This window comes from Cyrtonyx montezumae, unplaced genomic scaffold, assembly GCF_038088225.1.
Source record: "Cyrtonyx montezumae isolate F1298 unplaced genomic scaffold, pur_monq_1.0 scaffold_18, whole genome shotgun sequence".
Lineage (NCBI taxonomy): Eukaryota > Metazoa > Chordata > Aves > Galliformes > Odontophoridae > Cyrtonyx > Cyrtonyx montezumae.
In genome coordinates, this window is record NW_027071914.1 from 9945510 (window position 1) to 9959410 (window position 13901).

Sequence of the window (13901 nt, forward strand, 5' to 3'; positions counted from 1 at the left end):
GCGGGGCCGCCCCTCTGTGATGTCAGCTCCGCCGCCCCGCCCGCCGCCGCCGCAGTGACAGCTCCGCCCGGGCCGAGCCGAACCGAGCGGGCGGGCCATGGCCGACGACTTCGGCTTCTTCTCCTCATCCGAGGGCGCCGGCACCGAGGAGGACCCGGCTGCCGCCTTCCTGGCCCAGCAGGAAAGCGAGATCGCGGGCATCGAGAACGATGAAGGCTTCGGGCCGACCGACGGCGACTCGGCCTCCGCCCCCGCAGGGCAGGCGGCCCCGCTGGAACCGGGTGAGGGCCTCGAGCACCGGGCGGGCCCTCCTCTGTGGGCACGGGTTGTGAAGGAGGGCTGTGTCCCGTGCCGTCCCCCCGAAGGGGGGGGGGGGGGCCCTTGTGGTCTTGGAAGTTCCCCCGAGGGGAGGGGTCCCTCCAGGCTGCCCCTCAAGGTGTCTTTGGGGTTCCCCGCGGGATTTATTGGTGCCCCTGGTGTGTGATAGGGTCCCCGTGTGTGCTGGTTCAGCGATGCACTTGCAATGGGCAACCAGAAATTCCCTGTGGGCTAGATCCCAGCAGGGGCTCTCTGGGGTCTGTGCTTGGTCCTGGGAGTGTTGGGGTTCCTGGAATCTCAGGATGTGGGATTCCTGAGCCTGGGCTTTCTGGCTACGGGGCAGTTCTTCCTCAGGCTGGTTTCCATGAGTCAGACAGAGCCCCCATGTACAGCTGGGTGGCCCCTACACCACACTTACAGACAGGAGAGCACTTTGGGGTGCAAAATGGAAGGCATTTCCATTGTGAACATCGTGATCCTAAACCCATCAAGTAGAAGGTATTAATCTTGATCTCAGGCCTCCGTTTGAGCCCCAGCCCTGCCTTTAAGGGGCTTCAATACATAACAGGAGCTCAGAGGTCTGTTATCCATATGGATGGAGGGACACACTGTCACAGTCCTCTTGCTTCTGCTTGCAATGCAAGCAGGCCCCCAGGGCCTCTTTGACCTGGCTGTGGAATGGTGGTTTTACCACTCTACTTACAGAGCCGCAGAGTCAGATCTGGGCCCAGAAAGTTGCTGACAGCCACAGTGCTAAAATGCAGTCAGACAGGCTGAGGCTGGATGTACTTGGAGCTGCAGGGTGAGCACTGTGGGGACAGTGCTACCTTTAGGTGCTCCAGAGCTGTGCTATGGCTGCATATGCCTGTGGCCAGATGGTCAGCAGAAGCCCTGTGGTCAAGCGTGGTCGTTACTGGGGAGACCTCAGGGCCTGGAGTCTGCCTTCATCAAAACCTCTTTACCCAGCAGCAGAGGGCCACGTGCAAGGCATCAGTATGCAGCTCTTGGGTCTGAGAGGGAGAAGGAGTGTGCTGTGGTGTTGCTGCGAGCTTTGTCCCTGGCAATGTTGCATTCCTGTCACAGGCATAGAGCAGCTCTGCCTCTGCTGGGCACTTGGCTGACGGCTTCTGGGTCACTCATCTGTGTGCTGAGGGGGGCAGCTGCTGCCTTTTGCAGAGCTGAGATTGGTCAAGTTGTTTTCTTACAGCCAGAGCGTGGTGTCCAGTCCTGTGCCTGGAGGAGTTTCCTTAATCTTCAGATAGGATTTAAAAAATAAAAATAATTAAAAAAAGGACAGTGAAAACACTGTAAAGACATTAAGTGCCCTAGAAATTTTGTCTGGGAAAGAGGTGCTGGCTGAAATCCCTTCAAGGACAGGAAACCACAAGCTGGCCCTGATCCTGCCTCAGGAATGGCAGCAGACTCCACACGTTCCCTACAGTAACAGCTCAGGGAGGATTTGTTGGATTAATGGCTCTGGACAGCAATGCAGCACACTGTCCTCTTCCCATCACTATCCTGGACAGGCTATGTTAGGCAGGGGGGATTTGGGGTCCTGCTAGGAGTGAGCAGGGCCAAGTAAGCTGGGAAGGTGTCCTCCTCTGGATACTGAAACCTTGCTAGCCCTAACTTGAGCTCTTGCACACAGCTCTGCTGGTATCCATTGCTTGGACCAGCACAGGATCTTTAGTCTGGGACCCATATATGTGAGTCTGTTGTGGATAGGTGTGTTGGGTTGGAGATGGCACATCTGCATCCCCAAGGAACTGGCTTATTTCTGTCTCATGAACCCCAGCTCCTCTGGGATCACTTCAGCTGCCACAGTTGTGTTTCTCTTCCTTATTTTTCTAGCTGGTTTCCAGAATGGAGGAGCCACTGTCAATGGAGACGTTTTTCAGGTGAGAGCTCAGGCTCATGTTCTGGCCCAGTGGTACCAAGAGGGGTTAGGTGGGTGTGGGGCCAACATGCAACTGCTCTGCTCTTGGGATTGTTTGTGTTCTCCAGCTCCAGAAAAGCTATGGTGCTCCTTGAAAAGTTTGGGTCTTGTGGTGGGTTCCTGACTCCTCTGTTCTCAGTCATGCTTGAAAGAGATTTGGTCCTGCTGATGGCCCAGGGTTTGGAGTTAGAGGCTTTGAGACTGGCTGAACTGTGCTGGTTCAGTTCCTTCCCTAAATCTGTTTGTAGGTGGCCTGTACTCTGAAGGAGTGCCTGGGCCCTAAGAGAAGATGGTAGACTCTCTGTTCTCTGCAGATCTTGGTTTTGGTGTTTTTTTTTGTTTTTTTTCCAGCCTGGAAGGCTCCTGGAGGTCCTCAGGGGTATTTGGGATCATTTTCTAACAGTCTAGATCCAGGACAGGACTTCCAGGGACACTTACTCTACTAACACATAACTATGACCTAGCTACTAAGTCCACCAGCATCTCCCATTAAACTTGCTTTCTCCATGGCTGAGAGTGTTTTGGAGGGTGGGACCTGCCAGGATCTCATTTCCCTCTGGACCCTGAAGCCAAACTGTTCAGGGTACAGGAGAAGCTGTGCTAGATCCTGACAGGTCCCCTGTGCATGGCCTTTGCCTAGTCTATGATAATCACATCAGAGATGGGATAGACTTAATTAGATTGGGGATCTTGGAGGAGAGTCGTAATCCCCTTGTTTAGCTCCATGTCAGTCTGGACATCCCAGCCAGCGGAAGGGCTTAGGAAAGGTGCTGATATGGCACAGGGTGTGATATTGGGCCTGGTGGGAGTTACAGAGCTTGGAGGACCACAGAAGGTTCCTGCCTTTGGGCTGGTGCCAGAGAGTTGTGCTCTCATGAGCCTTGCCTCACCTGGGCTCTTTCTGTCTGTTGTGGCCCAGTCTATGATGACACTCATCCTTGGGGCTGGGAGCTGGGACAGCAGCTTGAGCAGTACTCTGGTGCACTGAAAAGTGTCCGGGGCTGTCACCAATCCTACATATCTTGGCTTGTCTTGGCACTGGGAACCTGGAGTCCTCTTCTGCCTTGTCAGCCCATTGAGAAGGCTGGGCAGTGTTGTGTGAGGAGCTGATGCTGATGGGGAGGTGCTTGCATTCTGCAGGAGTCCAACGGCCCCACAGATGCCTATGCAGCCATAGCCAAGGCTGATCGGCTGACCCAGGAACCTGAAAGCATCCGCAAATGGAGGGAGGAGCAGAAGAAGCGCCTGGAGGAACTGGGTGAGACCACTGTGGTTGTACCACAGAACGTGGTGGTTGCAGTCCTTGGGATCCTTTCCCTGGTGATGACCCCGCTGCACCCAAGATGTGCATTTTGCCTCATGTGTGGGTGCCCCCAGCAAAGATCTGTCCCTGGAAGCAGGGCTGGGGACAAGTCTAGGGTGTGCCCAGCAGGCCCAGTGGGTGACAGTCTGTCTAACAGGGTCTGTCTCACCCTGGCCTTAGATGCAGCATCGAAGGTGACTGAGCAGGAATGGCGTGAGAAGGCCAAAAAGGACCTGGAGGAGTGGAACCTGCGTCAGAATGAGCAGATGGAGAAGAACCGAGCAAACAACAGGTATGCTGGGATCAGCACAGCCCCTAGAGCTGAGACTGGGAGGGCTCAATGGGAGCAGCTGTGCAGCCAGATGTGCCTTCCTGTAGTAAGGGAAGGCCCAGCCTTGCAGAGATAGGGCTTTGCCAGGCCCCAGCACTCCAGGCAGCTCTGGTGGCCGTTCAGAACCGCCCTGGTCCCAGCTGAAGTCTGGATGAACACAGCAGAATTTGAGGATTTGAGCCCGTGCATGGGCCTCTCTCAGAGGCAGGATTGGGATGCTATGCAGTCTTGTTGTTGCTGGCAGGTTTTTGTGGTGCTGTGTGTGCCATGATGAGTGGGTCACACTCTGTGGGAGGATGCTAACCCCCTCTCTGTTTCTTTCTTTCTAACCCTCTGCCTGCCTGTCTGCTCTGCGTTCTCTCTCTGTCTGTGCCTCGGGGCTAGGATCGCTGACAAAGCCTTTTACCAGCAGCCGGACGCCGATGTGATTGGCTATGTGTATGTGCGTCTTACAGACCATATCCTGCCCTGCACGGTCTGGGAGTCCTGGCCCCAGAACTTTGGCTGCCCAGTCAAGGGAAGGGGGGATGCTGGGGGGTACTGGGCCCTGGTGAGGTTCCTGAGGGAGAATGCTTCAGCTGAGCACTTGCAATTGCTTAGGAAGCAATCAGAGCCCTTGAAATTGCCCCCAGGAGGAGCTGGTTGAAGAAATGAAGAGATAAAGCTGTGGAGTTTAGGGCCTTTAAGGGACTGTCCTAGGGGTGGAGAAGTCTTGAGAGCAGGCAGACACTCCAGTGCCCCTGGATGAACGATGTGTTGGGTGAGTGTAGACAGCAGCAGCCTTGAGTATCCCGGGTCTCTGGGTCCTAGAGGATGCTGAGTTCATTGTCTGGAACAGTGAGACAGGAAATGGGGACACAATGGGTTCCCAGAGGGGAGGGTGTCATTGGAAGGAGCTCTGTCGGTGACAACCCTCAACATCTCTGCAGGGCCTCGGAGGAAGCATTCCTGAAGGAGTCCAAGGAGGAAACCCCAGGATCCGAGTGGGAGAAGGTAGCCCAGCTCTGCGACTTCAACCCCAAGAGCAGCAAGCAAAGCAAGGATGTCTCGCGGATGCGCTCGGTGCTCATCTCCCTCAAGCAGACACCCCTGTCCCGCTAGCTGCTGCCTGGCACAGCCAGGAGTGCAGCAGGGCAAGGCCAAGGCAGGTGGCCTCACAGGGTCAGCCCACACAAGGGGCCTATGCCCTGCCTGCCCTCTGCTCCCTGGTGCGCACTTTGGCTGTGCTCACGTCAATGGTTGTAACTCTCCCCATGGTTTTCCTTTGCTTAAAAGGTGCATTGGTCTCTTTTTACACTTATTTATTACTGTGGCATTTCCCTGGAAAGCAACACTGGGTGGCAGAGCTGAGTTAGCAGAGGAGCCTCCAGCCAGAGTCACAGCCAGCGGCCTGGCAGGGTGAGAGGGAGAACACCTACTCAGTGTCCTCCATCTCATCTAGGACTGCACTCAGAGCAAACCTGCACTCAGAGCAAACTTGGCCGCCTCCTGCCTGTGGCATGACAGCCCTTTGTCTGGGACTAGGTCCCAATCCTGGGGTGGAGATACTGGGGGGACCTTGGTTCCCCTCTGCTCTCTTGTGGAGTTTAGAGCAGAGCTGGCTGTAGGGCTGGGGTTCAAGAAAGCCTAAACTCATCTCCACAACAGCAGGTCCCACAGGGCGTATGGCTGCAGCATAATGCCACAGGGCTGGTAGGGACAGAGGGATGTGAGTGTGGGCACTCTAACTGGCCACTCATGCAAAAAAAATGGCAGTTCAGTGTCAATATCCTGTCTCGTGGGACTGCTCATGGCAGACAACTCTCAGGACAAGCATGCAGGATGCTTCTTGTCCCTCCCACAAGGCCACTGGTTGTTGGGAAGATGGAGTGCTAGGCTTTGGGGGCCCTTGGCTCTCCTCTGTGCCTTCCCCTACTTTGAGAGAGAAAGCAGGAGGCTGTGTGGCTGTAGGGAAGCACATAGCAAGATCCAGCTGCTGTGGGATTAGTCACACCTCCATCTTTCCTAACACAGAAGCAGATAACAGGATTAGGCAGAGGTTTGATGGTATGGATTTGCTGTCCTGTAGAACAAATCACACATCTGTCTGCAGTTGGACAGCTGCTCTGTGGCTTCAGTCTGGCCCAGGTGCCACTATATTTGCATGCCAAAGGCAGCATGGCAAGATGCTCATCCTGCTCCCTGCCCCATCAGGTGCACTTTCCAGCTCAAACACCTGCTTTCTTTCCTTGCTTGGCAGGACTGGCACCAGCCCTTCTGGCTTTGAGCCCCAGCCCTGGAAACCTGCAAAACTGGACAGCTGAAGGGGGGTTGATGGGTCTGCTTACACCTTGCAGCAAAGCAGCTAGCTGTGAGCTCATGCCCCATGCCTGGCCCGTTGTGCATTGGGGAAGGGCCTGCAGCAACAACCTGAGGGGACATGGAGCAGAGTGCATAAACTATTTGTCAGAGCCTTGCTGCAGAGCCCTGGTCTATGAGTAAATTGAGTACACAGAGCTCTCTTGCAGCTCCACAAATCAAGGTTGTCTGCACTCTTGTCGCAGTCCTGGAGGGATGACCTGGCACCTATAGTCCTGGGGCATGGGCACAGCAGTGGCACTGCAGCTGCCTGACAGGCCTGGAGAATGCTGTCATCTTTGGTAGTGGGCTGGAAAAGGGAATTGGTGTGTAAGAATAACTGTTTTGTGCTGGGATTGTGCCCCCTTGTCTGTAGGGCTTGTCACTCCTCCTCTGTGCCCCTGCACTGCAGCACATATAGGCATCTCTGCTGTGGTGCAGGACAGACCCAGGGATCTGGCTGCCTGCATCTGCCTTTCTTTGCAGAGCAGCTGGAAGAGCCTCTGGCTGCCCTCTGGGCCTGCAGACCTAGCAAGTAGCCAAGCTCTGCAGCCCCCTGGCTGCTGTGCTCCCTGCGTCAGGCAGTGCATTTTGGGGAGCAGTGCCCACTGCTGTTCTACATCCCTTTGGCTTTGGTATATGTGACCATTCAAATCACCTGTTACAATAAACCAACATCTCCAACCTGATCCTACAAGACACTGTTGTCTTTATCCTTCAGCAGGTGCACTTAGGAGAATCCACGCCTGCAAGGCCAGGAGAAAGGACAACACTGTAGAACCACATCCTATAGAAAAAAATAGGAGTGAGGGGGAAGGGCTGCAGGGTTTGCTCCAAGCTGAGACAAGCAGCAGCACAAGAGGACAGCTGCTCTGTTCTGACCACAGGCACCTGTGCTTACCCAGACATACTGTGCAGAGCTGGGAATGCTGCTCCTGAGCCTCCTGCACAACAGCAGCCATGCAAGCAGCTCCCTGTTCCATGGGGGAACTCCTGGTTGTGAGGTCTGCCAACAGGCTAAACTCACAAATCAGCACAGCAGCTCCTCTGCACTCACCTTGCCTGCAGTCATCCAGGCTGGAAGTGTCAGCTAAGCAGCAGAGCTTCAGGGAAAGATGAGCAGCTAATGAAGTGGAGAGCAGCCTGGACACATTCTGCTAAGTGTGGGTTCCCTTGGTGCTGGCATACAATGCTAGCTGTGGGACTCACAGCCACATGTGAAGATGTTTGCCATGATGAGGGAAACGATGATCCTCCTGGGAATGGGATCTTGCAGAGCAGTTGGTTCCAGCTCATGTGATGCAGCAAGTTGTGCACAACTGAGCTCTCAGTAAAAGCAGCAGAAACAGCAGTGCTTCCCAGAGGACACACTCCCTGTTTGGGAACACAAGCTCCCACACTGTTTCCACAGGGTGTTATGCCTCATGTCCTGCTTGTGTCCTAACCACAGCTCTGAGGCAGCAGCGCCCACTCCCACTCCTCCCACACTATTGACTCTCCTGGCTCCTCAGAGCTCTGCAATCCCCTCTCAGTCAGCATCTCTCTGCAATTTGCTGTTACCGGTTGCAGCGGGATGGATTGCATCTTCTCCCCAAACAACTCATGCACTGATTATGAACTCTGCCCTGGATCAAACCACAAACAGAGCCGTTCCTTCCCACCCAAGCAGAACATTTCTCAACTGCTTTTACACGTCCTGATCAAAGCCACACCTCGGTGGGGAGAGGCACCAAGCGACAAAGGAGCCCATTCCAGCAGAAGGTGACAGCACAGGCGGACACGGGAATCAAACACCACGGCCCAAACGTGAGGTTAACAACACAACTATATTAGCCACATTTCAACGCTATGTGACACGCAGCATCTCCGGCGCCGGCTCCAACGCACCGTCCTCCAGCCGCGCTCAGCTCCTGGCCTTGAGGGCCGTGACCACCATGCCGCCCAGCATGGCCGCCAGGGTGAAGCCCTGGGCCACGACCCGCGCCCGCATCATCAGCTGCGAGTGCCGCGTGTTGCCCCTCTTGAAGCTGATGAGGCCGTAGGTCAGCACGCCCAGGGTGCAGAGGCAGCCTGCGGGGCACAGAGACGCACAGATGAGCCCGGCCCCGCAGCGCCCGCGCCCCCGCCCCCCGAAGCCCCGCGGGGAGCGCGGCCCACCCCCGGCTGCTGGGGCTCAGCGTCCGGCCGGGCCCTCACCGAGGGGCACCAGCGGGTTCTCGCGCGTCTTCCGCACGAACTTATCCGCGAAGCCCTCCTCGCGGAACGCCGGCAGCGCGCCGGGCTCGAAGGGCGGGGGAGGCCCGGCCGCCATAGCTGCGGCTGCGGGGACGGCGAACGGCGCGGCCCTCCCCGCCCGCCGTAGGCCGGCTGACCGTGGCGCCACGTGACCCCGCCGCGGTGCACGCCGGGAGCTGTAGTTCGCGCCGGTGGGCGGCGCGCGCACGCCGGACTCCGCTCCCCGTGGTGCTCCGCGGCGCGGTCCGGCGGCAGCGTGGGGCGGCCATGCCGAAGGCCAAAGGGAAGAAGCGGCGGCAGAAGTTCGCTTACGGCCTCAACCGCAAGCGGCTGTACCGCAACGCCCGGCGCAAGGCCGCGCCGCGCATCGAGTGGTGAGAGCCGGCGGGGGGGGGAGGGGGCGCGCACCGCTTGGGGCGCTGAACGCAGCCTCGAGCCGTGCCCGTCCCCGCGCAGCTCGCACATCCGCCATGCGTGGGACGCGACCAAGTCCGTGGCGCAGAACCTGGCCGAGATGGGCCTGGCCGGGGACCCCAACAAGGCCGTCCCCATCGGCAAGAGGCGGCTGCAGGTGAGCGCGGGCGGGACGGGCTGGTCGTGGGCGCGTGTCTGTGGGCTTCGCCGAATGGGGGAAAAAAGGAGGAAAAAGCTTTCTTTGCGACGTGGGGGTGTCCTGGTCTGTGGGCTGTTTAGAACTGCAGGAGTAATGTGTTGGCAGCCCTTACCAAGTGCACCTTTCTCGAAGTGCTTTTTCTCTCGCTCAATACAGAGGATGGAGACAGACAGTGATGGACAGCAGCAGGAGAAGACGCTTGTGCGGAAGCCCTACGTCCTGAGCGGTCAGTGCTGCACTGTGAGCGGGCGTCCTCTCAGTGCACGGGGCTCCTGGGGGTGTGCTGAGGAGCACGGGCAGGGAAAGCTGTTAGCTCTCATACAAACCTCAGTGCAGATGTATTAGGGCTTGTGAGTGTGTACAGCGGGTTCCCAGCCATGCTGGAGCTGAGCTGGAACCAGAAGAGCAGTTCCTTCCCAGCCTGTCCTATCTTGTGACTTTCCTTTCTCTCCAGTGCTGCCTTTGTCCTCCTGCTGCCCCAGTGGTTCTCCTGTCACTCTGAAACTCACTGATGTTTTGCACCAGTGGATCAAGAACCTGCCTTGCTCTGAGTGCTGTAGCAGTGCTTTAGCAGCTATGCATGCTCACACACCACAGCATGGGCAGCAGCAGCTCCGCTCCTTTATCACACTGTGATCTCGAGTACTTGCAGCATTCATTCGTTTTCCTGCTTGATTGTGCTGGGCAGCAGTGCAGCATGCAGGCACGGAGCTGTGCCACAGAAGCTGTGCACAGAACCTGCAGGACTGGCAGGGCTTAACCCTGGGAGATTTTGCATCCCTCCCTCCCCTGCCTACCTGCATCACAGTGCCTCTGCCCTTTGCCTAGAGATGGAATTTGAGGCCAGCCTTCCTGAGAAGAAGTCAAATACGCTCTCAAAAGACCTCATTGACTATGTGCGGTACATGATACAGAACCATGGGGAGAACTACAAGGTAAGCACTGGATGCTTCAAAGCAAGGAACAGCTCGCTCCTGGCTGTTCTACACGGGGGGAGTTGCCACACATCCCTGCCCTGGATCCTGTTTTGCTGTTAGCTGATTGCTAAAGGGACGCAGTGCTTTGAACTTCAGCCAGAACCTGGCAGGCACTGGTTGCAGCCTGCCTGGAGCATGGCTGTGCAGATCTGTGTTTGCTGTTTCTCTGACATATTCTCTCTCCCCTTTGTCACAGGAAATGGCTCGTGATGAAAAGAACTATTACCAGGACACTCCCAAGCAGATCAAGAGTAAGATCAACGTGTACAAGAATTTCTATCCTGAGGAGTACAGGGATTTTGTTGCATCACTCAAGCAGGAGAAGATGGATGTGCAGTGACTGCCCCTTTTTGTCCTCTGGTTTGCCTGCAAGTGCAGGCTTGATGCTACCTTTTCTGAACCACAGGCAGGTGACTGAGCTATGCAAAGCTTCTGGTGATGGAGGAAGGGCCTTTATTAGACAGTTATAACCAGGCATGAAAGACTCCTGGCTGAGGCTTGTGGCATGTGGACTGAATGTGTCATGCCACTCCCTTTTTTCTGAGTGCAAGCCAGTGTTTTTTCTACCTTGTTAAAATAAATTACTGTTTTGTGCTGGTGGGAATGTTTTGCCTGTGGGTCTCCATTCCTGCTAGAACTCCTGGCACTGACATGTAGTACACAGGCAGCAGATGAGCATTACCCTCTGGGCTGTGGGGCTGGGGACAGCAGGGGATAGGCAGTGCCTTTACCGATTCCCTGTAAGCAGCAGGGTCACTTCTCCCAAAGCAACCTCCTTGCCTTCAGCTCAGGGAACCTGGGCTGGTGGCCCCTTCACTTCAAGGAACCAAAGGACAGAGACAAATCTTCAGCATTTATTCACAAGAGGAAGGAGCAAATTGTATAAAGGGTTTCATAGCAGAGACCAGCTAGCATCTATTTCCTTTCCCCAAATGCTCCCCAGTTTCCCTTGTCCGTTTCCCAGGGCCCAGAGCTGTGTTCTGATGCAGCAGCCTTTCCCCTTGCAGACATGGCTATCTGTGGCTCCTGAGACAAGGATGGAACTGGCAGCAGAGCGAACAGCACACTTGTATTCCCTGTTCAGAACAAAGCAGGGGAAGCAGAGCAAGGTGCCTGGTACCTGCTTTCATCTCTGCTCAACAGGCTTTTAAATACTTAAAATACTCCCCCTGCTTGTGGAGGGATCAGCTGTGCTCAGCCCAGGTGAGGGGCTTCTGCCCATGGTTGTGCACCAGGCCAGCCTGGGCTTCAGGGCAGCATCACGTGGCTTGGCGTGCTTGTCAGGAAGGAGAACTCACGTGGCCTTCATCCGCAGGAAACCTGAGAGCTCTGCTTCAGGCAGAGGGGCTGTTTCTTCCCCTAGATCCTGGGCAAGCACTGTGGGTTGATCTCTTCCAGTGTGAGCAGGGAGGGGGCTGCATTAGCCACATCAGCTCCAGGGAGCCCTGCAGATGTGGGATGCCAGGGGCATCATGAATCCAGACCCCACTGCCATCATAGCAGGGAAAGGAATTGCTCCAGCTTTCCAAGTGCTTCCTTGTGGCTGCCACACTGCTCTGTGCCTCCTGCCCACTTTATGGGCTTCCACCGCAACAGCAAGCAAGCTGGCTTCAGTCCCATTTGTTCAATATTGTGTGGGGCTGCCATGTAAGGTGCAGGGCCCTGCCCTGTGCTGCTGCTGCCCGGAACTGGGGGATGCATCTGCCCTCTCCCTGTGGCAGAGAGCAGAGCCCGCTGCTCACATCCCTATGTTAGCCCAACCCCAAACTTCACAGGGTGCAGTCCCAGCTCCAGCAGCTCCCTCCATCCTAGTGGGAGCCTGCCTGCTCCTGGCTGGGCTCAAGGCTGGGACAGCAGGGTGACCAGCAGGCTCTTCACGTGCAGGACGCTGGTGGCTGTGTTCAGACTAGCTGAGGTCGCACTGGTGGGCAGGAGGAAGACCTCCCGCTGCCCACTGAGTGAGTGCAGGGCCAGCTCCTCCCGCAGCTCCTCGGTGCTCAGGGCATCACTCTTATCCTGTGGGCAGAGAGGAGGTGGATGGGGAGGGTGGCGTGGCCACGAGCCCACGGGCAGGGAGCAGCCCGGTGTCGAGCCGGTTGCAGGCTGGCAGGAACCCATCCGGCCGTGCAGCCCTAACAGGGATTGCTTGCTCTTGCAGTGGAACTGCTGCTTTGCAACTGAATGGGAAACAACAGCAGGCATGCACTTGGCCGCTTGCCTGGGCAGTGGATTTCCCCTTTGGGTTTCTGCATGCTGCTCTCCTCAAACTTATTTGCTGGGGCAAGAGGAGCAGCACCCACACTTGTGATAATGTCTGGAGGATGTGGGCACTGAGAGTGCGGGTTTTGCAAAAGCTGGGGGATTTGGGACATAAGGATTTGCCCTTGAGGCTCCAGGGAGGGGTGGTTTGGCTGCAGTCAACGCTGGGAGGCACCCACCTGCTTGTTGGCCAGCACCACCAGTGGCAGCCGGGGCTCCTCAGCCAGCAGTGCGTGCAGCTCCTGGCGTGCTGTCAGCAGGCGTGACCTGTCCACCGAGTCCACCACGAACACCAGCACGTGGGCATCACTCAGGTAGAGCGGCCAATACTCCCGCAGGTTGGAGCTGCCGCCCACTGCGGGAGACGGGCAGTGTCAGTGCCAGCGTGGGGGAACGTGGGTCTGCTGCATCCCCATGGGGAAAGAGGGGCCTTACCCTCCAGCAGGTCCATCTCCAGCCCCTCAATGCGCAGCTGGGCAGAATTGAAGCCCAGTGTGGGTGGGATACGCGTCCTGGCCTTCTGGCTGCAGATGTAGTGCAGGACGCTGCTCTTCCCTGCGCCGTCCAGTCCCAGCACCACCACCTGTTTCAACATCCCCTGCGGGCAGCGGGACAGTGCGGGGCTGCTTGGGGGCCCGACTGAAGCAAAGGGTCCCCCCAGACCCCACATCTCCTTTCCCAAACTGAGGGGTTCTGGACACAAAGTCCCCTTGCTCTGCAGGAAGGGCTGCGGGGAGGGGTCCCGTTGTAGCCCCCTTCTCCAGCTGAGCAGGCTCAGGGGGGACTTCAGATCCACCACGGGGAACGAGCCCCCACCCCCTGCCCCTTCCTCATCCCAGTGGGGATCCCAGCGAGGGGCAGCCCAGCCGCCGTGCCCTCGGGCCGAGGGGGTGGGCCCCCTTACCGCGGTGCCAGGCGGCTCTCGCTCTCGCAGCTCCCGCAGCTCCCGCTCCCACCAGCCGTCCCAGGTGCCCGCGGGCTCGGTGCCGCGGAAGTAGAGCTTCAAGGCGATGAAGAGCAGAGAGCCCAGCACCACCACGGCGGCCACCAGGGCCAGCGTCAGGTTGCGGAGGACACCGTTCGGAGCCATGCGGTACCGGTACCGGCACCGGCAGAGTGCGAGGCGAATAGATGTGCGGGCAGATGTGCCCGCCCCCGGCGTCACCGCCGCGCTTAAAGGGACCGCTCCGAGCGCGAGGGGTGGAGAGGGACGGATTGAGGAAGGGGGAGGGCTGACGGGTCCTTGAAGGGAGGTTAGGAGGCGAAGGGGAACTGACTTTTTACACTGTGTAATAGTTACAGTAATAGGATGAGGGGGAGTGGCTTCAAACTGAAAGAGGAGAGACTTAGGTGAGGCTTTAGGAAGAAATTCATTACTCAGATGTTGTGCGTTCCCCATCCCTGGAGGTGCCCAAGGACAGGTGGGACGGGGCCCCGCACAGCCTGAGCAGCCAGCCCGCGGCAGGGTTGGGACCGGGCGGGCTTTAAGGTCCGTTCCAGCCCAGCCATTCCGTGACACCACGGGGAGAAGGGGGGACGCAGTGGGCTGCGGAGCCTCCACAGTGATAGGAGCGGGCAGGGCTTCTATAGCG

At 57.4% G+C, this 13901-nt stretch overlaps 4 protein-coding genes across 6 annotated transcripts; 2 read left to right on the plus strand and 2 right to left on the minus strand.

Annotated features, from left to right (window-relative positions):
• Positions 1-28: 28 nt before the first annotated feature.
• On the plus strand, positions 29-5162 carry CLTB (clathrin light chain B). Of its 2 annotated transcripts, XM_065734645.1 has the most exons (6): positions 29-281; positions 2170-2216; positions 3395-3512; positions 3738-3849; positions 4273-4326; positions 4818-5162. In XM_065734645.1, exons 1-6 carry the CDS (start codon positions 98-100, stop codon positions 4987-4989), a joined length of 687 nt encoding a protein of 228 aa, XP_065590717.1. In that variant the 5' UTR covers positions 29-97; the 3' UTR covers positions 4990-5162. The 2 variants fall into 2 exon arrangements, with proteins under 2 accessions (XP_065590717.1, XP_065590718.1); XM_065734646.1 differs by lacking the exon at positions 4273-4326 and having other exon boundaries at positions 34-281.
• A 2877-nt stretch (positions 5163-8039) lies between these two features.
• Positions 8040-8586, minus strand: HIGD2A (HIG1 hypoxia inducible domain family member 2A). The gene is made up of 2 exons (XM_065734983.1): positions 8422-8586; positions 8040-8295 (listed from the first exon to the last, which is right to left on the minus strand). The coding sequence occupies exons 1-2, from the start codon at positions 8534-8536 to the stop codon at positions 8129-8131; spliced, it is 282 nt and encodes a 93-aa protein (XP_065591055.1). The 5' UTR covers positions 8537-8586; the 3' UTR covers positions 8040-8128.
• A 107-nt stretch (positions 8587-8693) lies between these two features.
• On the plus strand, positions 8694-10654 carry NOP16 (NOP16 nucleolar protein). Of its 2 annotated transcripts, none has more exons than XM_065734649.1 (5): positions 8694-8834; positions 8917-9031; positions 9206-9299; positions 9902-10008; positions 10247-10654. In XM_065734649.1, exons 1-5 carry the CDS (start codon positions 8728-8730, stop codon positions 10388-10390), a joined length of 567 nt encoding a protein of 188 aa, XP_065590721.1. In that variant the 5' UTR covers positions 8694-8727; the 3' UTR covers positions 10391-10654. The 2 variants fall into 2 exon arrangements, with proteins under 2 accessions (XP_065590721.1, XP_065590722.1); XM_065734650.1 differs by having other exon boundaries at positions 9230-9299.
• Positions 10655-10830: 176 nt separating this feature from the next.
• On the minus strand, positions 10831-13437 carry ARL10 (ADP ribosylation factor like GTPase 10). The gene is made up of 4 exons (XM_065734647.1): positions 13214-13437; positions 12745-12907; positions 12489-12664; positions 10831-12066 (listed from the first exon to the last, which is right to left on the minus strand). The coding sequence occupies exons 1-4, from the start codon at positions 13397-13399 to the stop codon at positions 11890-11892; spliced, it is 702 nt and encodes a 233-aa protein (XP_065590719.1). The 5' UTR covers positions 13400-13437; the 3' UTR covers positions 10831-11889.
• Between the last annotated feature and the right edge of the window lie 464 nt (positions 13438-13901).